Source organism: Gadus morhua, chromosome 17, assembly GCF_902167405.1.
Source record: "Gadus morhua chromosome 17, gadMor3.0, whole genome shotgun sequence".
Lineage (NCBI taxonomy): Eukaryota > Metazoa > Chordata > Actinopteri > Gadiformes > Gadidae > Gadus > Gadus morhua.
In genome coordinates, this window is record NC_044064.1 from 19,851,537 (window position 1) to 19,876,660 (window position 25,124).

The following is a 25,124-nucleotide window of genomic DNA, read 5'->3' on the forward strand; positions in this document are numbered from 1 at the left end:
GGACTCAGGGCTGCCTGAGTTAGGCTTTGTATCCAGAGCACTCGTCGTTTGGTTTTCATTCGGCGTAGAAGCGAGAGATAAAAAGGCAGCCAGCGTGACACTGATGAACGAGCAGGAATGCAAATGGCTGTTCACTAATCTAAAACTCAAGCTAATGGGTGAGAACTGTAATTATTACGGGGAAAAAGCATGGACACAGCTGTGGGGTAGGGGGGGTAGGAGGTAGAGGAAAAAGGCAGTCTAATTTGCTTATTGAGCCCCCAGTGTAAATCAAGTCAAACATCGATGGGTACGCCTGCTCTGTGGTCTGAGAGGTACATAGAAGTGAATCAGCATTGGTACAAGAAGTGATAGCCAAATACTCATGGCTTTTATAAAGACATGTACAAGGGGTTAATATGGCAAGGTCTCGAGACTGAGGACTAAGCACTAAGGATTAGAGAGACTAGTGGATGCAAGACCAGAAACGCTGACAAAGACCAATGTTGTAATGACCTTATCGTATCCTTAAATCTCTGCCCACGCAGGCACCAACCCACACTGAAACCAGACTCTTCAGTTCCTCACAAATACACTGTAAAGAAGCCTAAAATCCCTTTATCTTTTGTGTGAATATATATATATATATATATATACACACACATTTTTTAGCAGTATACCTTGAATTTATTCAGTTATTGTACTTATACAGAGAAATATATACAAACGCACTCTTCTTGAATATTAGCAAGGCTGTGGAAGACAATAAAATAATTTCAAATAGTGAACAAGCCCTTCCCCTGACAACTATAAAGCTACCAACTGTGTGAGAGAAAGAAAGATTAGCCCTCATTCATTCTTCAAAGGAAACCTCCATGAAAAACGAAACTTTGAAAGTGTGACTGTAGACGTGACTGTAGACGCGACTGCAGACGCGACTGCAGACGCGACTGCAGACGCGACTGTAGACGTGACTGTGGTGCAGGCCCAGGGATGGAGAGGGGCGAGGGCAGAGGGGCTGTGGTTGGTTGTGGGTGGGTGGATGAGGGGGCTTAACGAGCTATATGAATGTAGAGTGCTTAAATCATTTAACCATCCTTTCTGCTCATCGGTCGCCTTATCACATGGAAGCGAGAGAATAACAGCAGACTAAATGGTTTGGCAGCGCTCGACAGAACATTATTTCATACATGAGGGGGAAGGATTACAGGACAGAATCACACGGTTCAGCGACTGGAAGGGAAAACTAAGTTTGAAGTGTCGGATTTGCCAATGAGGTGCATGGCTAAATCAAGTCGAAAGAATGTGGACTGCCGATGCTTAAAAGGGGAATCTATTGGCTTTGTCATCAAGTAATACAAAAACGATGTTTGCGCTAAACATCGGTATTGTTACCTCAGATGTCAGCGATTGGCTGGTAGAGAAATGTTTTGTTCTAACCTTCCTTAATCACCCTAACTCTCTCTCTGTCCTTAGATGAGAGTGAGGAAGAGGTTGAGAGGCTCTGAAGGTGCCACGCCCTTTCTCCATCCACTGTCATTTTCGTCAAGAGTTTCACCTTTACGAGGTCAAAATGGCAAGTTGAGCCCGAACTCACCCTCTCACTAAACTGCAACAAGCACCGTATTCTTGCTTCTACCCGGAATTGGGAAACCGGACTGGTCGTCATGGCGGCGCGCATTGTTTAACCTGGGATACATTCATTTTTTCCCTAATCTTTTATATTATGATTACAGCAACATACTCTTTTTTATTAAGGTTGTCATTGACTGTTAAAGTGAGACACTGTAGGCCAGACAAAACGCAGCAGGCCAGGCAAAAAGTGGTGAATACGCTTACTGTGTGCAGCAAAGCTACATTTAGTGTTCCTTTGGCGGCTGTTCGCAGCAGGCTGGGCCAGTACACAAACAGCGTTGTCAGTGTGTTGTCTACCCCACCTAGCTCGGCACTAATTGCCTTGATCCCTATTGTTTGCAGTGGGCAGGGTAAACAGTTGTTGGGGCTGCTATTGTTGTACACGCATCCCATATGTGCTTTTGCGGCGCGGCCATGGCCTCACGTGATGGCCACCGGGTGTTTAGGCAGGGCTCATCTCCTGGGAGATGTCAAGAACCCATGCCCTTCCGCACTCGACTTGCCTCTCATGAGAGGGCTCGTAAGGCTGGCCTGCAGGCAGCACTCGTGTCACTGACGGACTCCTCTTCCACTCATGGAGGGCAGTCCTATGAACCAGAGGATAAGTCCTCGGGAAGGAAGCACAGGTCATCATAAGCCTCCTCATAAGCACAAGAGGAGGAGAACCGCAGACGCTGTCGACTCCCCCGGGCCCCCTCCAAGTTCGCCCGTGCGGGATTCTGTAGAGGAGGGGAGCATGTACACCCAGCTTCTGGCAGCCGTTCATGGTCAGACAGGGTGAACAGCTTCGAAACCCACTCTCGGCAGGCCGAGGCCGTCGGCTCAGCCGAGGCCTCACTTGATGACCTGCGTTATTTTCAGGAGCAGAGGCATCCTGATGCCATTTTGCTTTATGCTCAAGGCTCCCTCCTGGGGGTTGGGCAAGACCAGGCGAACCCTGAGGGAGGGCGCAGTGGTGCTGCCTCCTACCAAGGGAATTCAACATCAGGAGGTGATTCTTGCTGCTGCGAAAATTGTGGGGCTCACAATCCCGGTGCAGGGTGCAAGCCCAGCTCATGGGGTCTGGGCCGGTATTGCCCAGCCCCGGCCCACGGTGTCCCTCCCTGTAGCAGATGATTTCTGCCAAATTTTGAGGAAAACCTGGGATGCTCCAAGCAAACCTTGTGAGTTTAACGCAGGGTTAAACTCACCAAATTATTTGGATTTGTTTGATATCTAACAGATATTTGGATTTGATTTAAATGTTTGATTAGGCATTTTGATTTATTTGAGAACTAACTTGATTTAATTTGTCTTTATCAATAGGTTTTCAACCTAATCCTAATCCGAATCCGAATCCGAATCGCAATGCGGAATGCTTGTTGTTGATGTTTAAAACAATTCATGTTCAATAAAAGGAAGGAGAAGGATTTGAGCTGTCCTGCGTACTCTGTCTAACAGTGCCATTTCAAGTTGGGCAAGCACAAATGAAAACATCACCCAGATAACTTGACAGTTGAAAACCAGCGGAGCAGCTTGGAGAAGAGGATAAAAGGCCTTGGAAGTCCAGGAAAAGCTGTTTACTCAGGAGAAGAGAGCTGTGCTTGTCCGTGAGGTCAAGATGGCGGAAGATGTCGTGGGAAAGACGGTGAAGCAGCTCAAGAAGGAGAGAACCGCTGCGAAAAGCACCTTCACCAGACAGGCCAACTTCCTCAGCAAAGGGGCAGACAGCATGGTGGAAGCAGAGCTGAGGGAGGAGTTCGCCGAGCTCTCATACTGCCGGAAAATCGTTCTTGAAGCGAATGATGATTACAAGACAGGGCTTTTGGCCGAGTCTCAAGAGCCAGAAGAGGAAGACGCGGTTCTCGAAGAGAAGGAGGAGCTAGACGTTGAGAGAACCGCTAACGAAGCAGAAGCAAGGTTTGGAGAGGTGAGAAGAATTGTCCAAACAAACCTGTTGTCCAGATATGGCCAATACGCTATCACAACTGCAATCACTGAAGGAGAGAAGGCCTGCGGTCGGGCGGAGAAGTTACCTGTAGAGAGTACTCACCTGGATGCATATGAGATGCACCTGACTCTACTGGAGAAAAGGATCAAAGAGGCTGCCAGAGTTATGTCAACCTGGGAGCGGTGGATCCCCAAGGCTGAAAGAGAGGAGCTAGATGGCAGGGTCAAGGACCTGAAAGCTTTGAACGGCAACCTTGAACTGAGAAAGGCTGAGTTTGTCACTGCACGGAGGATGTCGAAGGATGCTCTGGCTGCAGGAGCCTCAGGACCTGAAGCAGTGAGAGCACATCCCCCGCCAGCAAATCCTGCAGAAAATGTCTTGGATGTCATGGAGATGATGGATACTGCAGAGACACTTTCCTATGCAGGAGCAAAGACTGTAAGAAGGGAGACTCCTCAGATCACCATTACTTTATTTGCCCCAAAGGAGAATACAAGAGTGGAAACGAGGAGAGAAGTGGGAAAGACAGCAGAGGAAAGAGCAAACTGACAGCCGAACAGGAAGGATTCTTGGCTGAGCTGTCCTCAGTGCAAGCAGAAAGGTGCAGAATGGCATTCACAAACAAAGCTACAGAGGGTGGCATGAAGTACCAACAGTCCCAGCTATTGAAGAAAAGTGGCCTGTGCGAGCTTCCTGTCATTATGATGCTGATGGAGGTAACAGCTAATGCTGGGCAGAAGATTGGAGCTCTTGTTGATCTTGCCTCAGACACAAACTATATCACCCATAAGGCTGCACACAGGCTGAGGCTGCGGAGTGAAGAAGTAACTCTGATTGTGCATGGGGTAGGCGGAATGACCATCAAGGTGAACACGGAAAGATATCTTCTTCGAGTCAGAGTGAAAACCCCCAAAGGAGCGGAGAAGGCTCATGAACTGATCTGTTACGGCCTGGATGAGATTGCCAAGGTGCACAAAGTTGTCAAGCCGGAAAAGTTGCAGAAGTTCTTCCCAGAAGTGAAGCTTGAGGAATTAAGGAGGCCGGAAAAGATTGATCTGCTCATCAGCCATCGTGAGGGAAGACTTGCTCCACAAAGGGTTAAAGTTGTTGGGGACCTCGTCTTGTGGGAGAGTCCATTGGGAATGACAGTGGGCGGAGCACACCCTGACCTGTTCGAGGAGTTAGAGGTGACAGCACATGAGTCCAAAACACACTTCGCTCGCTCCATGAGAACTGCTGCAGTCAAGTATGAGGAGATAGTTGAGAGCCCAAGTACTGAAGCAGCCCGTATGCAGCGAAAGGACAGTTATGTGGATGACATTCTAACGTCACATAACAGCCTGGAGGAACTAGACAAGATCACTGAAGGGGTTGAAGAAATTCTGAGAGCCGGAGGCTTCTTTCTGAAACCGTGGGTCCGGTCAGGCCAAAGTGGGAGGCCAGAGGCTGCAGCAAAGGTCCTGACATCAAGAGTGGAAGGGATGGAGAAGAAGAAAACCTTTATCCTCCCAAACCAAATGAGGGATGAAGATAACAAAGCCCTGGGCATTGGATACAAGGTGGAGGATGACAAGCTCTACATGATGACCTCGATCAACTTTTCCAAAAGGAAAAAGAAGATGAGAGTAGGCAAGGATCTTCTCAGAATGGAGGTGAAACCTGGAACGCCTAACCCTCTAACAAGAAGGGACCTGTTAAGCCAAGTAGCTGGACTGTACGACCCCATCGGTTTGGTATCACCTCTGAAACAGAAGGGCGCTATCCTTGTTAGGAGAGCATTCCAGGAGGCAGGAGGAGGGAAATTGACCCGTGAGACCTGGGATAAACCACTGTCAGAGAGCCTCAGAGAAGAAGCCATTCAGCTGTTTGAGGAGTATGCGCAGCTTGGACAAGTTCAGTTTCAAAGAAGCCTGACACCAGCTCACTGGAAAGGGAAACTATGGGGAATCACATTCTCAGACGGGAGTGACAAATCATATGGAGCTGTGATGTACCTGAGGTGGAACACTAGTGAAGGAGTCGATATCCGGTTTGTAGAGTCGAAAGCCAAGCTGACTCCACTGGATCAGAAAGGGGAGGCCGTGAAGGCTGAAATCTGCGGCGCAGTCTTTGCAACCAGGCTCAGGAAGTATGTTGAGAAGCATGGAGGCCTGGAGATAGAGCGATGGCTCCATCTGGTGGACAGTCAAACAGTCCTAGGAGCCATTCAAAGAGAGAGTTATGGGTACCAAACTTTCTTTGCGAACAGAGTGGGTGAAATCCAGAAGGCTGGCCCAGTTGAAGACTGGTGGTGGATCCCTGGAGAGCATAACACTGCTGACATCATTACAAGAGGAGGCACTCATGAAGATCTAAAGGAGGATTCCACATGGCAGGATGGACCAGAGTTCCTAAAGTGGCCAGTGGAGGAGTGGCCTAAAAAGTCTGCAGGAGAGGTTGCAGCGCACGCTAGAGAGAGTGTCAACAGACTCCAGAGAAAGGCATTCTCAGCAGGAATGACAAGGGCTCAAGAAAAAATAAGCCAAGCAAGTGCCCCACAAAAAGACCTGAAGAATGAAAGTGAAGAGAAAAGTAAGGCCGCTGATCCAGCTCTTCTGGCAGGAAGGCCACCCAGGAGATGGAAAATAAAGAACCTACTGGAAGTGAGGAATTACAGCTCCTTGTCCAAGCTGGTCAGGATCATCGCCTGGATATGGCGAGCTGCCAAGAAGTGGATAGAGATGAAAAGCCAGTCAAGAACTCAAGAAGCTAAGCATGAAGTGTCATCACTAAAGGAAAAGGCCAAGCAAACTGTGCTTACAGTGAGAGAGCGTGAAGATGCCCTCAGGGATCTTTTTGGCGAAGCTCAGGAAGGTGTAGGTTTTCCTGACACTACCCTAAGCAGACTGGCAGTATACAGAGATGTGGACTCTGAGCTCTTGGTTTGTGGAGGCAGGATTCAGTTGTTTGATGAAGACAAAACTGCAGTGCCTGTCTTACCATATGAGGCATGGGTGTCTACATTGCTGGCACAGGAAGCCCACAAGGCAAACCCTGAGGGAATAGCAGGAACCTTGCTCAGGATGAGGAAAAAAGCCTGGGCAATCAAAGGTCGAAGAATTGCAAAACAAGTAGTAGACAGTTGTGTGGTATGCAGGAAAAACAGGGCAAAACAGTGCCAGCAGATCCTGAGTGACTTGCCACCAGAGCGAACAGGCCCAGCATTGCCATTTGAGTTTACAACCATGGACCTGTTCGGACCTTATGAGGTAAAAGATGAAGTGAGGAAAAGAGTCAAACTCAAAGTCTGGGGGGTTGTATTCTGCTGCATGGCTTCAAGAGCCATACACACTGATGTTGTGAGTGACCAGTCTTCTGAGGGATTTCTGCTGGCCTACCAAAGATTCTCTGCACTGAGGGGACACCCTAGGAAATTGTGATCCTGGCACAAACTTTGTAGGGGCCAGACCTGCTCTGGAGGAGCTTCACAGATTTCTGAGCAGACTGAACAGGTCTCAGATTGAAGAGGAAGCTGTCAATCATGGAACAGAGTGGTCATGGAGGATTCACCCTGCAGACTCTCCCCACAGAAATGAACCAGCAGAGGCAGCTGTCAAGATAGTGAAGCGGGCCCTGAACAACCTTGGTGGTGATGGAGTTCTCACATGGGGGGAATTCCAAACATTCCTCTTCATGGCAGCCAACCTGGCAAATGAAAGACCGATAGATGCCAGGATTCAAAGCCGAGAGGACTGTGTGGATTACATCAGTCCCAATTCCCTCATACTGGGACGAGCCAGCCCAAGAGGAGACCCGGGAGATTTCAAGTTTGAAGGTTACCCATACAAGAGACTCCAAACCATACAAGCAGAGGTCAGCAAATTCTGGAAGAAGTGGTGCCAGCTAGCTGGTCCTAACCTGTTCATAAGGAGCAAGTGGCACACAAGAGAGAGGAACGTTGCAGTGGGAGATGTGGTCTGGCTGGCTGACCAAAATGCCTTGAGGAGTCAATATAAATTGGCCAGGGTAGTCAGTGTTAATGCTGACCGAAGAGGAATCGTCTGAGATGTAAATGTGAGGACCTTTCCAAGCTACCCTGTTCCAGTCATGAAGCCAAGCACAGGGGACACGAGCAGACAAGGAGCCAGGAGACGCTTGAAGAGGATCCCTGTGTCCATTCTCTGCTGGGATGTGAGACGACTGGTCATCCTTCTTCCTGTTGAAGAGCAACGATAGAATGAATAGATAGAGTGTGACCTCCTTGGGTTGAGCAACCAGGAGGTCAAGTGGGAGGTGTAAAGACAGAGATCACATTTAGATTAAAAAATAGAATCGCATCGTTAAGGACGACCTCTAGTGGCGTGGAGGGGAAATGCGCAAATCACACGTGTTCGATTTGTAAACACACCGGGTGGCACTTGCCTGATTACGGCACGTGAGGTGAGTGAGCAAGGGTGAGGCTATAAAGGTCCGCGATTTCCGTCCGGGCTTAGAAGGTTTTGTGCATTGGAGGACACGAGAGCACGCATTGGTATGTAATTTATATTTTGAACTAAGGTGTAGTTTGCACAATGCGTATGTTTCTGGCACTTTTTCCCGTTTGTCATGTCTTCCATGTGACAGCGCATGGGACGGCGCAGACGTCATTAGTGACGTTTTGGGCACGTTTGGTGGAGGCGCACATGGTGAAAATGTTTGTGTGGAAGACCATGGTTATTTTACAACACAGTGATATTAGATATCATAGTGATATTGTAATTATATATTTGTTTATGATATCTAACCGAATTACTTGGATTTGTTTGATATCTAACAGATATTTGGATTTGATTTAAATGTTTGATTAGGCATTTTGATTTATTTGAGAACTAACTTGATTTAATTTGTCTTTATCAATAGGTTTTCAACCTAATCCTAATCCGAATCCGAATCCGAATCCGAATCGCAATACGGAATGCTTGTTGTTGATGTTTAAAACAATTCATGTTCAATAAAAGGAAGGTGAAGGATTTGAGCTGTCCTGCGTACTCTGTCTAACAGTGCCATTTCAAGTTGGGCAAGCACAAATGAAAACATCACCCAGATAACTTGACAGTGGCGGCTGCCTTGGCACCCTTCAGAGGAGGGGTTTAAGGATTATGCTCTACCTCGACGACTGGCTCGTATGTGCCCTATCCCGCCAGCAGGTTGTGGAGGATACAGAGTCAGTACTGTCCCACATTCAGTCCCTTGGCTTCCAGGTCAACTCGAAAAAGAGCGACCTGAATCCAAGGCAGGAAACGTCCTTTTTGGGACTCTGCCTGAACTCTCTCAAGATGAGGGCAACTCTCACCCCTCAGAGAGTAGCCGGGATCCAGGCAACCCTCCGTGTTTTTAGCCAGAACAGGCGTACAGAGCTGCTTTACTTTCAGAGGATGTTGGGGTTGATATCTGCTGCGGCAATGGTGGTCCCACTGGGCATTCTAAGGGCCCGACCATTGCAGTGTTGGCTGAATGCTTTCAGCCTTCACCCACGGAGGCACAGGGACAGAAAGCTCAGGGTGACCCAGTTATGTTTACAAGCCTTGCTACCCTGGCGGAACGTCAGCTGGTTGACACAGGGAGTTCCTCTGGGCAGGGAACCTTCCAGGCGGACGCTAGTGTCAACAGATGCCTCCCAGACGGGCTGGGGAGCAGTCTGGGAGGGTCGGACGGTGAGAGGCCATTGGGAACACCCGTGGGACAAAGAACACATCAACGTCCTGGAGCTCAGAGCACGTATGGACAATCGCTCAGCCGTCTATTACGTCAATCACCAGGGGGGCACAAGATCTCGGCGTTGCCTCAGGACCGCCCAGTAGTGCTGCTTTCGTCAACGAAAATTATGACTAAATATCGTCGCCGACGACCCTTTATCAAGTGAGGAAAATGAGATGAGACGCAACGTAAATTCCGGTCATGTGACAATAGATCTAATTAAATACATAATGCGATATTTTTGACGAATAAAAACGAAAATTTCCCTTAATTTTCGTTGACCAAAACTATTCGAGAAAAATATTTCTGGGGCTGTACCAGGTTACGTTACTTCCTGAATCCCCGCTCGTCGCGGCATTATTTAGATTCACAAGACGCAGCTGTGGTGGTAGCGTTAATGAAAACTTAAGGCCCTGTCCAGACTAATCTGGGTAAATATAAAAACGTACAACTTGTAACTGAAGACACAGTACATTGCACAGAGAAATCATCATTTCCATTTCACCTGCCATTTTTTTTTTTAGATGAGCGCAAGCTTGCGGAAGCATCATGACAGTGTCATGGCAAACAAACACCATCGTATCAGAGTGTCTTCCGTGTCTGGAATGGATGTATTCTTGAGTCTATAAGGTAACAATAATGTAATTATAAGATTACCTTGTTTGAATTGTGAAATGGGTTTGGCAAAAATAAAATGTTGGTTTTGTCAATACTACTAGGTAGCCTAATTATACTATATTGACTGAGTTGCATTACAAAAAAGTGACTAATACAATCTGATTTGACTAAAACTAGACTAAAATAGTCATGGATAATTCTGACTAAAATAAGACTAAAATGCTCAGACTTTTAGTCGACTGAAACTTGACTACACTGAAACGGGGAAATTAACGTGACTACAACTAATAAAAACTAAAATGACGGCTCGACGTAAAGACTAGACTAAACTAAAATGAAAACGGGCCGCCAAAAACCACATTGCCGCCCAGGGACTCCTCTTTTGGGCGTTCCCACGCCTGACCTCATTCAGAGCAGTTTATATTCCTGGTGCGCTGAACCAAGCAGCGGATCTCCTCTCCAGGTCAGGACCCTCTCCGGGGGAGTGGAGGCTGCATGCAGAGGTGGTCGCAAAATTGTGGGCACGCTTTGGCATAGCCCAGGTGGACCTCTTTGCATCGAGGGAGACGACCCTCTGCCAAATGTGGTTCTCCCTGAGCTATCCGTGCGGCCCGCTGGGGCTGGATGCACTCTCACGAGTGGCCGGGAGGAATATTGTACGCTTTCCCTCCAATACCCTTGATTCCACTGGTACTGGTTATCCTACACCCGCTGGTCTCAGCATGATGCATGTCTACAGTAGCCTATGTCTTCTGCCATTGATCAATACGAGGCCATTTTAACCACGATGGTTGAATTAAAATCAGAGGGAGACAGCAAGTGCAGCTCGAAAGCGACCTCCCACACAAGAGCAGTGGAATCATTTGATTTTATTATATGCCTTGTGACGTGGCGTTTGATCGGTACATTTCGGCTGCGCATGTATTTTTGAATTTTAAATTGCTGCAATAAATTATGTTGCTGTTGACTTCTAACACGTCTCTATCTTTGCTGTTTAAATCTAACAGTACTTAGTCTTTGAATAATATATTGGCGGTAACCACTGTTTTTGGTTGCGAAATTGTTCAAGCTGGGCATTCCGTGGCATTGGATGTGTTTTAATTAGAGCTGTCAAGCGATTACAATATTTAATCGTGATTAATCGCATTAATGTCATAGTTAACTCAGGATTAATCGCGTTTAATTGCAAATTATTTTTCTATGCCAAATATCCCTTGATTTTTTTGTCCCAGAATTCTTCTCATTTTAATTATCTTATCAGCATGGTGAAGTGCATCGGCTTGCCTTGTGCAAATGATTTTTTAACATTGGCATATACTGATCAAAACAGGACGATACAAAAAAAGAGCCTATAGTGCAATTAAATGACTGCTTTGAACAAATGTCATTTGAACCTAGCAGTCAGGCTACTGCTTCTATGTTTTGAGCCAAAGAAAAAAAAATATATATTTTTATTTTTATTTTTTTTAAATGAAACAATCACGTTAATCGCGCGAACATTTTTTTAACGCCGTTAAAATTGGTTTGCGTTAACGCCGTTAATAACGCGTTTAACTGACAGCTCTAGTTTTAATAAAACGCATCAAATCATAGGAATGTCCGCTGGTGACGCCACTGAGGCTATAGTAGGCTAACGATGCTCTTAGCGTCCTACGAGTACCCCTGGAATCCTCGTTAGCTACGAGCGTTTTCACAACGTTGGTTACCAACGATGCTTTCGGGAAACGGTGTGAAGACTGTACGATGCTCGTACGACGCACTTCACGATCCACTTAGGCTAACGATGCTTTCGGGAAAATGGGCCCAGAGCTGTTAAAAAAGGGGGCGGTTACTGTTAGGCTCTATAGCGATATTCAAAGCTGCCCAAAATATCTGAAACAGAAACGGTGCAACAACGAAAACATTTGGTTGTTTGTTTGTTGTTATTTTCAACTAACCGATAGTAGTTGCCATTCATTTTTTAAATGTCAATGCATTTTGAACCCTGAATAACAGTAAAAGCTATTGAATAATTGATTTGCATGGATAGTATACTACACATTCCATTGAACAATTACCCTGGTAACCCATAAATTGACTAATTTAATCAAATGATTACACACTAGCTGCTTTCAGACACACGTGTAAGTCCTGATATTCTCCTGCTATTCTCCTGATGGGCCGTATTTGGGAACAACATATGCTGACATTTGTACCCTGAAAATCTCCTGACTAATTGTACCCCTGAGGTAGTATTTTCGAAAAGGAAAAGTAAATTACCTTATATGTGAATAAGGACTAGAAAGTCTGTATTTCTCACACCACTTGAGTCTGGGGCGTGTTGATGACGCTTCTGCATGTCATTGAGTGGCCCCCTAAATAATAATCAGCCTGTTGCCTTTTGTTTGCTGAATGGTTAAAAAATATTTAAGTCTTGGAACTGCTTTTAAGAGTCATTCGTCGTGAACGCTAAAAGATAGGTCTTATCATAACCCTAGAAGTACACATCATACATTAAATTAAAAAACATGAGTTCCCAGCTGCATGCGTGCATAGAAAATGTTTTTTTTTATTATCATTACTGACATAACAGTCTTATAGGGTCCTGGACTAGCACTTCCTGTTTTCTCAGTTAAACACAGAAATCAACTTATTTGTCCAGTGTTTGTTATATGTGAAATGAAGCAAAAAATACACTCTCTTTCTCCGGTAACGCAGTCTTTCGCGTCGCCTTTCTTCTTCGTCGTTTCTTCTATTTGCCTCTAACTCATGCTCCAATCTTTCATCGATCGATGCTGCGGATGCAACGGAATATATGATGCATCGTTGCAGCAACATTTAAGATGATCGCGATGAGTTCTGCCCGTTTTGCCTCCATTTTGTCTGTGGTCCAACCAAAGCAAATTACAGTGACAGCAGCTGTCACTTTAAAATTGTACCGGGGGCGAAAATTGTACCAGGTACGTAATCTGTTGTCCATTGCCAGGCAACGGACAACAGATTACGTGAGGGGTTGTCCATTGCCAGGCAGGTTTCAATCGCGCTCATGTTGCCGAAGACGAAATAATATAATACAGATAACGGATCGCTAGAAAACACTTGTTTTTATTTTATATTTGTATTGCATTTAATTGTTTAATCAAATTTAGCTAATAAACTGAGTGTTTAATGTGTATCATAGTCTAGCTAGCTTGTGTTAATTTAATTTTCTTAATTGAATTTAGAGAATAGATTATAGGTGATAGATAGATAGATAGATAGATAGATAGATAGATAGATAGATAGATAGATAGATAGATAGATAGATAGATAGATAGATAATAATATAATAATAATACATTTAATTTAGAGGCGCCTTTCAAGGCACCCAAGGTCACCTTACAGAGCATAAAGTCATCATAAATCGTTTAAAAACAAGACAAAAATAATAATAAATTAATAATTAAATAAATAAATAAAACAAAAACAAGACAAAACAAACAATCAAGACAGTGATCAGTTAGACGTTGTGTGCGAGTTTGAACAGGTGAGTTTTGAGTTGTGACTTGAAGGTTGTAATGGTGTCTGACTGTTTTATGTGTGGGGGGAGGGAGTTCCAGAGCCTGGGTGCTGAACAGCTGAATGACCGGGCACCCATTGTAATGAGTCGTGATGTGGGGATACATAGTAGTCCAGCAGAGGTTGAGCGGAGGGAGCGGGAGGGAGTGTATTCTTGGAGGAGGTTGCAGAGGTAACTGGGGGCTAGGTTGTGGAGAGCTTTGTAAGTGAGGAGTAGGGTTTTGTATTGGATGCGGTAGTGTACTGGGAGCCAGTGAAGTTGGATGAGGACAGGGGTGATGTGGTCAGATGATTTGGTGCGGGTGATGATCCGGGCGGCTGAGTTCTGAATGATCTGCAGTCTGTTGATGAGTTTGGTGGGGAGTCCGGTGAGTAGGGCGTTGCAGTAGTCTATGCGTGATGTGACAAATGAGTGAACTAGGATTTCAGTGCTGGATTGGGTCAGTGATGGGCGCAGTCTGGCGATGTTGCGGAGGTGGAAGAATGCAATCCGGGTGATATTGTGAATATGGGGTGCGAATGAGAGGGTGTTGTCCAGGATGACGCCGAGGCTCTTGACTTTGGAGGAGAAGGGTACTGGGAATCCATCGATGATTATGAGTGGGAGCTGGGGTGTGTTGTGATTTGGTGAGAGTGGATTTGGAGCCGATGAGCAGGGCCTCGGTCTTGTTTCCATTGAGTTTCAGGAAGATCCTTCTCAACCAGCTCCGGATGTCTTCCAGGCACGTGATGAGGGAGGTGGGGGGGATGGCAGCGGTGGGTTTGGTGGAGATGTAGACCTGTGTGTCGTCAGCGTAGCAGTGAAAATGGACCCCATGGTGACGGAGGAGTGTGCCCAGTGGGAGGAGGTAAGTGGTGAACAGGAGTGGACCCAAGACTGACCCCTGGGGAACACCCAGACTTGTGGTTGCATAGTTTGAACAAATTGTTGACGGCCGGTGAGGTAGGATGCAAACCAGGAGATTGCAGCACCAGTGATCCCAATGCCAGTCAGGCGGTCCAGGAGCAGAGGGTGGGAGATGGTGTTGAATGCTGCGCTGAGATCGAGGAGGATGAGAATGGTGAGTAATCCAGGGTCGGCTGCACGGAGGAGGTCGTTGGTGATTTTGACTAGGGCTGTTTCAGTGCTGTGTTTTGGACGGAAGCCAGATTGGAACGGTTCGTGGAGATTGTTTGTGTCAAGGTGGGACTGTAGTTGTGCGGCAACCACCCTTTCAAGTGTTTTGGAGATGAAACGGAGATTGGAGATGGGCCGGTAATGGTTAAGGTCAGTTGGGTCAGCACCAGGTTTTTTCAGGATGGGAGTGATGGCAGCCAGCTTGAGAGTGGGGGGTACACTGGATACCAGTGGGGGCTGAGATGGCAGAGAACAGCTGATTTGGAATGGAGCAACAGCTGTTCGCTTTCAGGGGGAAAAACTAAGGAACTTCAACCTACTTAGGCCTACTAATTAACGTTCAAAAGCTATTAAATCTTCAACAAAATATGCAGATACTGTCAATCGGTTCCAGGGAGTATATTATCAATGTTGTTTTTGATGGTGTTTTTTTCTGGAACGAGTATTCGAATATTCGCTCGGAAAAACCAACGAGTATTCGAAGCCTGAAAAATGGCATTCGGGCCAGCCCACCTATTCGAACAATAAAAGTTGAAAACCACAGTTTGTGTTATGGCTTGTTTTGCAAAACGGCGTTGGAAACACCAGGGTATTGGCTCGGGATATGTAGGCCTAATACTAATACACACAGGACAAAGAACAGTGTTGGCAATTTAACATAAATCTTGACATCAACAAAGTTTACCAGACAAACAATGCCAGACTGTAAAGGGGTTACGTAATGAAAAACATGAACTCACAGGAATCCGTGAAATGACTACGGTCGGACGCTTAACTCGAAATCCGTGGCCACATCACGGAAACACGCCGATATCCGTGTGTGAGACACGGAACAGCAGTGTCATTTACTTGCATTGGAGCAAATTCCGTGGCCACATCACGGACAATTGAAGTGATTCCGTCAGACCACCGGATTTTGAGTTAAGCCCCCGCTGTGGTCAAATGTGGCACACACACAGATTGAAACGGGAGCACACACACAGATTGAAACGGGAATCTGTGTGTGTGCCACGGAATATCATTGTCATTTACTTGCATTGGAGCAACTTCCGTAGACACAACAAGGACAATTTAAGTGTTTCAGTGAGACCACCCCGGGTTTTGAGTTAAGCCCCCGTGGTCGACTCGCTCGTTGAAACGGGGATCCGTGTGTGAGCCACGGAACATGAGCGTCATTAACTTGCATTGGAGCGAATTCCGTGGCCACATCACGGAAATCGGCGTGTTTCCGTGATGTGTCCACGGATTTCGAGTTAAGCGTCCGACCGTAGTCATTTCAAGGATTCCTGTGAGACCAGGTTGGAAATTAAACGAGGTACTGAGCATCAGCCTTTTGAAGACGAGCAAGGGCTGCTGGTAGCATATGTTATGCTGCATTAAAAAAAGAAGAAAAAAACAAGCGCCCATAGGAGAATTGCATCTGCCAAATCCTGACCACCAGTAAACACTTGCGAAGGACCAATGTAGACTTCACTCGTTACAACATCCTAAGCAAATTGTCTGCAAATAAAATCCCCTACAGTTTAGGATAATCACACAGGTTATGCGAGAACATATTTATGTCAGGATAGGCCTACCAGGCTCCAAGTCGTCACATATCTCAATCAGACAAAACAACTATAACCACATTGGCATAGCAATCGCACCGTGTGTAGCTGCTACTAGCTGCAATCTATATATACAATGCATACTAATGCTGCTATCCATTTGGATGTACGATGTATGTTTCAAAGTAGAGCGAGCAGATCTGTACAACTAGCAAACAAGATGGCTGCGCCCATAGTCAATGGGGATTGAGCTGTATTTTCTTTATATTTGTACCACGTTGGGGGTTGTAATGTCGATTTTAAATCCTCTTACACATTTGATTTCATTGCTGCTTTAATCCGGTCACCAATTTATGGTCTTGCTTTGTGTAAAATTCAATGTAAAGTTGTGTTTTCAAGCTGGTTTTCCAAAGAGGCTATGTTGCTAATGATGACTAGCCCGCTACTACCCCTCGTGGCTCGACAGAAACACGACAGCACTTGTTGAAATATAAATTGGCGAAAATGGCAAAATATTATTGCAATGTAAAAGGCTTGCAATGTTAATGTTTCTGTAAAGGCTGGCCACCATTATACACTGGATTATTTATTTTTTACAAAATAGTTTTCTTAAACTCGTTGGACACAAATAGCAAACTGGAAGGCTGGAGCAAGGGAAATACGTCACGTTCTCGCTGAAGCTGGTCGTTCGTACCAGCCTGCCATCAAAATGGATAGCAGCATAACTGGAGCACCAACCAGAATCAGATCACAATCGCTTAGGACCGTGGGTAACCTTTGGCCAGGTCATCACGAGCAAACAGAACCAGCAGCAAAGTTTAAGTAAACCAATTTCTTATCTTATGTGGCCCTCCACATGCAGGCTAGATGACGTATCCATATCGTTATCCAGTGTCACAAACATGCTTTTTATAGGAAGCAAAAGGACCGGCTATTTTTTTAATAAAAATGACATTTTTGGCTGTCTGTCTTGAAACTTCTCCAGTGCGTTCACACCATACGCAACGGGACGACAAGATCCCATACAAAGTGAACGTATAGACGCGTATCGGGCGATTTATTTTGATTTGTCGCGGCACATTTTCGCCGTGCACAGGCGAGCGCATTCACGAGGATTTGTGGCGCGACAAATTCGCTCGAGTTAAAATATTTCAACTTTGACACGAATTTCGCGTCATGACAGCCAATCAGCGTTCAACAACGTGGCCACTGAGTGACATGTGTAACGTAACAGCCAATCAGCATTCAACCGTCAAACTCAGTGCAGTGCAGTCCGGGGTGAACTGCAGCATGGAGGAGAAAGTGATTGTTGCCGTTTGCGACTCTCGGAGCTCTATATATAATAGTATATAATATAATTGTATATATAATATCACGGCCAACAGCTCTGTGCGCCTCCGGATGGCCGTAGCGCGGGAAGCTCATAGGGATTGGGCTTCTCGGGAGTCAGGGTTTGTTTACCGGCGTTGCTATGGGTTCTGGTCTTGTGTTCCAACGGTTTATTAGTTAGGCCTATCTAATAAATTATGTCTTCGAGCGCGCCTATCGCATGATTTTAGACTCACTGATTTCGGTTGAGTATGTGGGGATTTCAGTCGCAATTGGTTTGCACATTTTTAAAACTGGTGGGGACAAAATTCGTATTTCAAATAGTGGGGGGGACATGTCCCCCCCGTCCCCCCCGTAATCGACGCCTATGCTGCCCCGCTGTGTTCGCCCTCGCTGTCATCGCTCACCAGCTGCTCCGCTTCCACCGGCTCCTCCCAAAGCGCGTTTTCTCTGACGTATTCAAAAGCTCTCCGGTCAACCTCACTGAAACGACCACTTTGAGGACCACGGTAGGATTTGCGCCGACTGTTGGCATCTTTGAGATGTTGTTTTGGTTCTCGCCATCTTCTTACGTTACACTCCGTGAACCCGAACTTCTTGGCAGCTTGGTAGTTGTAACTTGACTCTGCCTTATTGACGACCATTATTTCAAAATTGGCATCATAGCTCCTCCGCTGTTGTTGATTGACTTGTCCCACTTTTGAGCCACTTGTCTCTAAATGGCCAGCCTGTCTTTAAACACCGGTAACGGTCTGGTTGTTAAGGACGCTGGACTACTTCTTCCCGGAACCAATTTCTGGCGCCATCTGCGGCCGCGAATGTGTATTGACATTTAAAGGGAGAGGCGAAGAAGAAAAGCTGCGCTCTGAATGCTAGACCCTGAATATAAGACGACCCGACTTTTTCGGACCTATTTCGCGGGGAAAAAAGGCTGTCTTATATTCGGACCAATACGGTACAACTAGAGGTTGAGCTCTATTATTCATAATAACTGGACAGCATTCAATAATAATAAATACATCTCATGAGCTCATGTTGTATTTGCTCTGCTGAGGTCTGGCAGAGCAAATACGTGTTCAAATAAGGAATTTGAACACGTCGAATCTCATCTGCTGTTTCAAAAGCAGACATGAAGAAACGATTTCCTGATAGCTAATGAAAACAGAAAAAAATTTACTCAAAACCAAGAAGGCACAAACCACCACAAGCAAGGCTCAGTCGATAACCGCAGCTTTTGAGAAAGGGAAGAAATTCTGTCACATTAGTTTACCAACCTTTGCCCACTGTGGGGGGCATGGGGTTTCAAAGCCTGATGGAGATAATGGAGCCTTGCTACACACTTCACAGTCGTCGTCATTTTGCTTGACACCTGTCTTCCCAAAAAGTACAATTTATGGCCACACATATTCATGAGCTATTGGCTGCTGACATCCCTGCCGTCAGTTTTACAACTGATATATGGAGTTCAGATATTAGCACTGTGAGCATGCCTAGCCTCACGGCACAGTGGAATGACAAAGCCTTTAACTTCATAAAAGCGGCCTGAATTCTATATATTTTTAAACATTGACAGACAATTCCAAAGTGCATGCTGTCGTCAGAGATGACGCCAGAAAAATGGCGAAAGCTATGAGGGATAATGGTCTGGTTAGTTTGGGCTGCATGGCACACACCCTGCAGCTGGCTGAAGATAGTCAGAGACTTGAAGAACTCACCCCTTGCCTTCTCACACCTGCGTGTTGTGCAGATCCAGGGGATGAAACCAAAAAGGCTGCAGCAAGATGTTCTGACCTGTTGGTGTAGGGGATAAAACCCACAATCTAATACTATCCAAAACGTGTTGCCTCCCCTAAGATGTCCTCGGCCAATCACAATGCTCTAAACTACGGGCCCTTTCCATTCCCCATTTATCTTCACGCTCCCGGTGCCCACAGTAAAAGTCAAATACAGTAATTCATCAAGAATTACATACAAAAGGGTTACATATTAAACACTGTAGTTACATGAAGTTACAGATTACACATTACATGTTATATGAAGTGAGGTTTTTGATTAAAATCCATTAATCGCCTTATTTATTAACCTGAACCCAAACCGACATGACTTAGGAGATGAGCATTGTGTAACCAATATTTATTTAAACAGTATAACATGCATTGAAATAGTCAACATCACCACTATATTTGCCTGTGGTATAGTAGTATGGACTAGTTAACTCCAACTTCTAAGTGGAGTCAACCAGTCCACAATTTCAGCAAGCATCCCGGAACCGCAGGAGGGCCCCTTCTTACCAAAGCCCTCTGGAACAGAAGCAGGCCCTCGCTACATATGCTGCAGACTACGCCCTAAAGGTGTCGAGGAGTCTCCCCTAGCAGGGGTTAGGGTTAGGTCGTCCTGCTCATAGATCAGCTGTGGACATTGGGACACACATTATCCTCTCCTAGTTCCTGGATCTCATTAGGTTTGTTTTGTTTAGGTGGACGGGGAAAAGGCAGAGGGTGTTCGAGATCGAAGAAGCCACGAGGAACATGTGATGTTGTTGGTACAGAGATAAAGAATGTAAGAAAAGGAAGAAATCCTTTACGGTTCTAGCTTTTGATGTCAAACTTATCCCTGAGTCGCACCGCAAAGCTTTGCTTTTTTTCCGTGCCGCATAATTTGCCGCGTGTGATTAAAAGGTAGGATTAAAAAAGAACCACAATGAATGCACACACGCAAATCCAACACACCAAATGAATGAAAGTTTGTGTGTGTGCACACAGTAGCTGTAGCTCTCTCTCTCTCCCTCTCCCTCTCGCTGTTGATACATCTCTCTGACTCTCTACCACCGACTATTACATGTCGGTTCCAATGGTTGAATATGGTGGCCCCAACCTGAATGCAGACGACAATTTTTCTCAATTGACGACAGAGAAACAACTTGGCCGCAGATTAAACTCTTGTATTACACATGCCAGTGCAGTGTGACTATAAAGAATAGTTTTGTATGACGATGAGGGCAGTAGGCTATATATTCCACACAAAGTAATTTACTGACATTTGCAGTCTCGCTTACTTTTAACCACTAATCTCTAATGTTTGTGCAGTAGCTTTGAAATGCTTTATTTTTTTTATTGAAATAGTCATCCCTCAGCAATCCTGTTTGTTAAGTATTGAACTATTCAATTACACTTCCAAGTCAGGAGATGATGCTGCCATGGGTACACTAGTGGTTACTCTGAAACATATAAGCTCATGACACTAACTTTAATCTTTTCTGTCGATCCACAGGTACTACAAAACTCATTTGACTAGCCTCATTTTCTCATCTCGTCCTGTTCATGAACACCCCACCCCCTATCCACCTTTCCTTTGTGTCAAGTGTCCCAGTATTTGGGTTCATGGTTTTGAGTCCTGCTCGCTTCTCCTGGAGTAAGACTGTGTCTTCTCCCTGTCGGAATATTTGCCTGATTTCCAACTGATTACCTGTTTGCTGACCCTTGTATCTTCTAGTAAAGAGCATTCTTACTAGCCAGACGTTTTGCCTCTGAGTTGTGCTATTAAAGGAGACATATTATGGTGTTTTCCCAACAAGTAAACATAGTATTTGAGTTCCAGAAAACTGGTTTTTGAAGCTGTTCGCTGGAAATAGCTTTTAGGAAAATAATTCTCGACTACCACTATTTCCCTCTGTTTCAGTCCCTTCAGAATGCGCTGTTTCTGGTGTATGTAGCTTTAATGCAAATGAGCTGCTGCCCATTGACCAATGAGCTGTCAGAGTGAACCACAGCATGGAGGAGAAATGATTGTTGCCGTTTGCGGACCCCTTGAGCTCTATATCTATATAATATAATATAATAATGTAGGAGATCCTATAAAAATGAGGCCGGAGACTTGGTTGCCGGTGAAAATATAGAGAAGGATTTATTTCCCCAAACACAGAACAACCCCGCACAGACAGAGGTGCGTTCCTTAAGTACCGCGTCGCACCCCCAGGTGCTTAAAGGGGGCACGCACCATACACCATACACACAGTGAATTACGATACCGTAGAGATACAGCTACATCGCCCCCCCAGAATTCACTTTCCTGAACAGTCAAAGCCAACGGGGAGGAGTCCTGAGCACCCGCCCGAAGCGACTCAGCGGAACCGGTGCGGGGGCCGAGGGGGCCACAGCAGGCACCGCCGGGGTCATGAGGCGGTGTGGCTTGAAAACCGGAGGACGACCCTGCCGCGGGGGCTGAGCCAACCCCACTGGCTGGTCCAGATCCAGGTGGGCCGGCTTGAGGCGATCGATTGAAATGTAGTCAGGCCTGCCCCCAATGTCTACTAGGAAGGCCTTGTAGGTTGTGTGAGCGGCCTCAAGGACGTGAAACGGACCGTCGTAGGGAGGTCGGAAAGGGCCCCGATGGGCATCATGGCGGATGAACACGTACTCCGCCGTCTGCAGGCTGGGCGGCACACAAGCCTTCGGGAGGCCGGGCTGCGAGGTGGGCACCGGCACGAAACCCCGGACCCTGTCCTGGAGCGAGATCCGCTCCTGGGCCGCCGACCAGGGAACTGTGGCGGTGGGGATGAAATCCCCAGGAACCCGTAGTGGCTGCCCGTAAACCAGCTCGGCCGACGAAGCCCGCAGGTCCTCCTTAGGGGCAGTCCGGAGGCCCAACATGACCCAGGGGAGCCTATCGACCCAACCGTCATCCGTAAGGCTGGCCCGGAGTGCAGCTTTCAAGGAGCGATGAAACCGCTCACACAACCCATTATCCTGTTGGTGATAAGCGGTAGTTCGATGGAGCCACACACCCAGGCCCCCGGCGACCGCATTCCACAGCTCGGAAGTGAACTGAGGTCCCCTGTCAGAGGAGACATCAGAAGGGGGGCCAAACCGGGCGACCAAGGTGCCTATGAAAGCCCGGGCCACGTCAGAGGCCGTAGTGGATGCCAGCGGGACAGCCTCCGGCCAGCGGGTGGTCCTGTCCACCATCGTCAGGAGGTAGCTGAACCCTTGAGAGGGCGGCAGGGGCCCCACCAGGTCCACATGCACGTGGTCAAACCGCCGCTCCGGCACTGAAAAATGCGCCAGCGGAGCAGTCACATGCCGATGCACCTTGGCGGGCTGGCAAACCAAGCAGGCCGGAGCCCAGTCCCGAATGTCCTTCTTAAGGCCATGCCAGACAAACTTCCCGGCCACCAGCTGCTGCAATGTCCTCCGCCCAGGATGGGCAAGGCCGTGCACGGCATCAAAAACCTGACGCCTCCAACTACCGGGCACGACCGGCCTTGGCTATCCAGTGGAGACGTAAACAGGAGCGTGGCACCGACGTATTCATACTTGATGTCCTCCACACGGAGTCCCGTGACAGCTGTCCTCAGAGCCTGGACCTCCGGGTCGGAGGCCTGATCACCTGCCATGCTGGTGTAGTCGATTCCCAGGTGGACAGCTCCTGCGATGGCCCGGGAGAGGCAATCAGCCACGTGATTGTCCTTACCCGCCACATGGCGGATGTCCGTGGTGATCTCCGAGATGTAGGTCAGCTGGCGCTGCTGACGGGCAGACCACGGCTCCGAAACTGAGAACGGCCGAGCCTCCAACAGGAAACGGAAATGTCTAATGGCGAGGTAAAGACAGAGAAGCTCTCGATCAAAGGTGCTATATTTCCGTTCGCAGGGGCGGAGCTGCCGGCTGAAGAATGGCAGCGGCTGCCAGACGCCGTTCACCAACTGCTCATGCATGGCACCAACAGCATAGTCCGAAGCGTCGGTGGTCAGGGCAATCAGCGCCGCAGGCAAAGGGTGCGCCAGCATAGTCACCTCGGTCAATACCCGTTTAGTGTCCCCAAAGGCCGTCTCTCTCTCAGCGGTCCAGTCAATGATATGTTTTGCGGTCTTACCCTTGAGTGCCTCATACAGGGGCCGCATGAGCCGGGCCGCACGGGGAACATAACGGTGATAAAAATTCACCATCCCCAAAAACTCCTGCAGGGCTCAAACTGTGAGAGGGGGCTGGAAGTCCGCCACTGCGGCCACCTTCGAGGGCAGGGGAACTGCTCCCTCCTTGGTGATGCGGTGGCCCAGGAAGTCTGGATGTGGGGAATCGGGTAGCGGTCGGGTACCGTAATGTCATTGAGCCGGCGGTAATCCCCACATGGACGCCACCCACCGCCAGGCTTCGAGACGATGTGGAGCGGGGGAAGCCCAGGGGCTGTCCGACCGGCGGACAATTCCAAGGCGCTCCAGGGTGTCAAACTCAGACCTAGCAACGGCGAGCTTAGCAGAGTCGAGGTGCCGGGCCCTGGCATAAACCGGCAGGCCAGTGGTCGCGATGTGATGCTCTACTCCGTGCTTGGTGGCGGCAGCTGAGAATGTGGGCTCCGTGAGCTCAGGGAATTCCGCGAGGAGGGGGGAAAACACATCGGAGGGTGAGAGTGCGCCCGACAGCTTCGTCGTGCCAGAGCCACTGAGCTCACATGCAAGGGAGCTAAAAGTCTGAGCACTTATTTAGCGCCGGTACATCACATCCACCAATAGGCCATTGGCGCAGAGGAAATCGGCGCCAAGGAGGGGTGTGGACACCTCCACGGTGACAAAATCCCAGCCGAAACGCTGACCCCCGAAACATATAGCAACAGTCCTAGTCCCAAAGGTGTGGATGGGGCTGCCATTGGCGGCCTCCAGGGCGGGGCCGTGGCCGCCCCCTATTCTGTCAATGCGTGAAGCGGGCAGGACGCTCACCTGGGCCCCCGTGTCACACAGGAACCGTCGCCCAGAGCCTGTGTCTGTGATGAACAACAGACCCCCAGAACGGTCGACACTCATGGCAGCTAGCGAGTGCCAGCCCGTGCATTTCCCGATGCCACGAAACTGCACGGGGGGCGGCACCTCCTAGGTCTGGGTCCATACAGGGGGTGGAATAACACAGGCCTGCAGACTGCTGTGGCTGTCGTCGGGTCGCCGCGGCCACAGCGATGGTGTCCGTCATCTCCAGGTCGACGGTGGTGTGGGCCAATACGGCCGTGCAGCGCTCGCGCCCGGCGGCGAAAAAAAACGATCCGCCTCCCTAGCCAGAGCCCGAATGTCTGTGGTGTCGATGTTGGCTAGAGCTGCCCTGACACGCACTGGCAGCTGCTGCATAAATAAAGCCCGAAACAAAAAACAAGGCCTATTATTCCCCAGGAGATGAGCATATGATCCATGAGCTCCGATGGTTTGGAGTCCCCGAGGCCATTCAATGCCAGAAGCTGCTCGCCCCGTTCAGTCTCCGACAAACAGAAAGTCTCCAACAGGAACCCCTTTAGCAACGCATACTTTCCACAGGGCCGGGGGATCCTCGAGAATATACATCGCCCTGGCCGCCGTCGAGCCTGCGAGCGCGGATGCGACGTGATAAAACTTTGTTTTATCCGCCGTAATCCCCCTGCCATCACCGGAGCAGCAGCCACGGAACTGTCCGCAGAATCCAAATCCATAATCCAATGTCCGATCTGCGCATCCTCGCTCTTCCAGCGCATAGAAAAGTAATCCGGTAAAACGTCTGGAAACTGTCAGGGTCACCAATGTAGGAGATGGTATTGAAATGAGGACGGAGACTTGGTTGCCGGTGAAAATATAAAGAGAAGGATTTATTTCCCCAAACACAGAATAACCCCGCACAGCCAGAGGTGCGTTCCTTAAGTAATGCGTTGCACCCCCAGGTGGGTCTCACGCCCCCTTCCCTTAAAGGGGGCACGCACCATACAC

At 47.8% G+C, this 25,124-nt stretch overlaps 1 protein-coding gene across 1 annotated transcript; it reads right to left on the reverse strand.

Moving 5' to 3' along the window:
- Positions 1–9,029: 9,029 nt before the first annotated feature.
- On the reverse strand, positions 9,030–23,192 carry LOC115529282 (uncharacterized). Its single transcript, XM_030337891.1, has 3 exons — positions 22,720–23,192; positions 21,514–22,594; positions 9,030–9,200 (listed from the first exon to the last, which is right to left on the reverse strand). The coding sequence occupies exons 1-3, from the start codon at positions 23,190–23,192 to the stop codon at positions 9,030–9,032; spliced, it is 1,725 nt and encodes a 574-aa protein (XP_030193751.1).
- Between the last annotated feature and the right edge of the window lie 1,932 nt (positions 23,193–25,124).

Coding starts and splice junctions, on each gene's coding strand:
- LOC115529282 (XM_030337891.1), bottom strand. CDS start 23,192: ATGCTGGCGCACCCTTTGCCTGCGGCGCTGATTGCCCTGACCACCGAC. Junction 22,595..22,719: donor CTCCGTGTGGAGGACATCAA/GTATGAATACGT, acceptor TCCTGGGCGGAG/GACATTGCAGCAGCTGGTGG. Junction 9,201..21,513: donor CGCTGAGTCGCTTCGGGCGG/GTGCTCAGGACT, acceptor CGACCCTCCCAG/ACTGCTCCCCAGCCCGTCTG.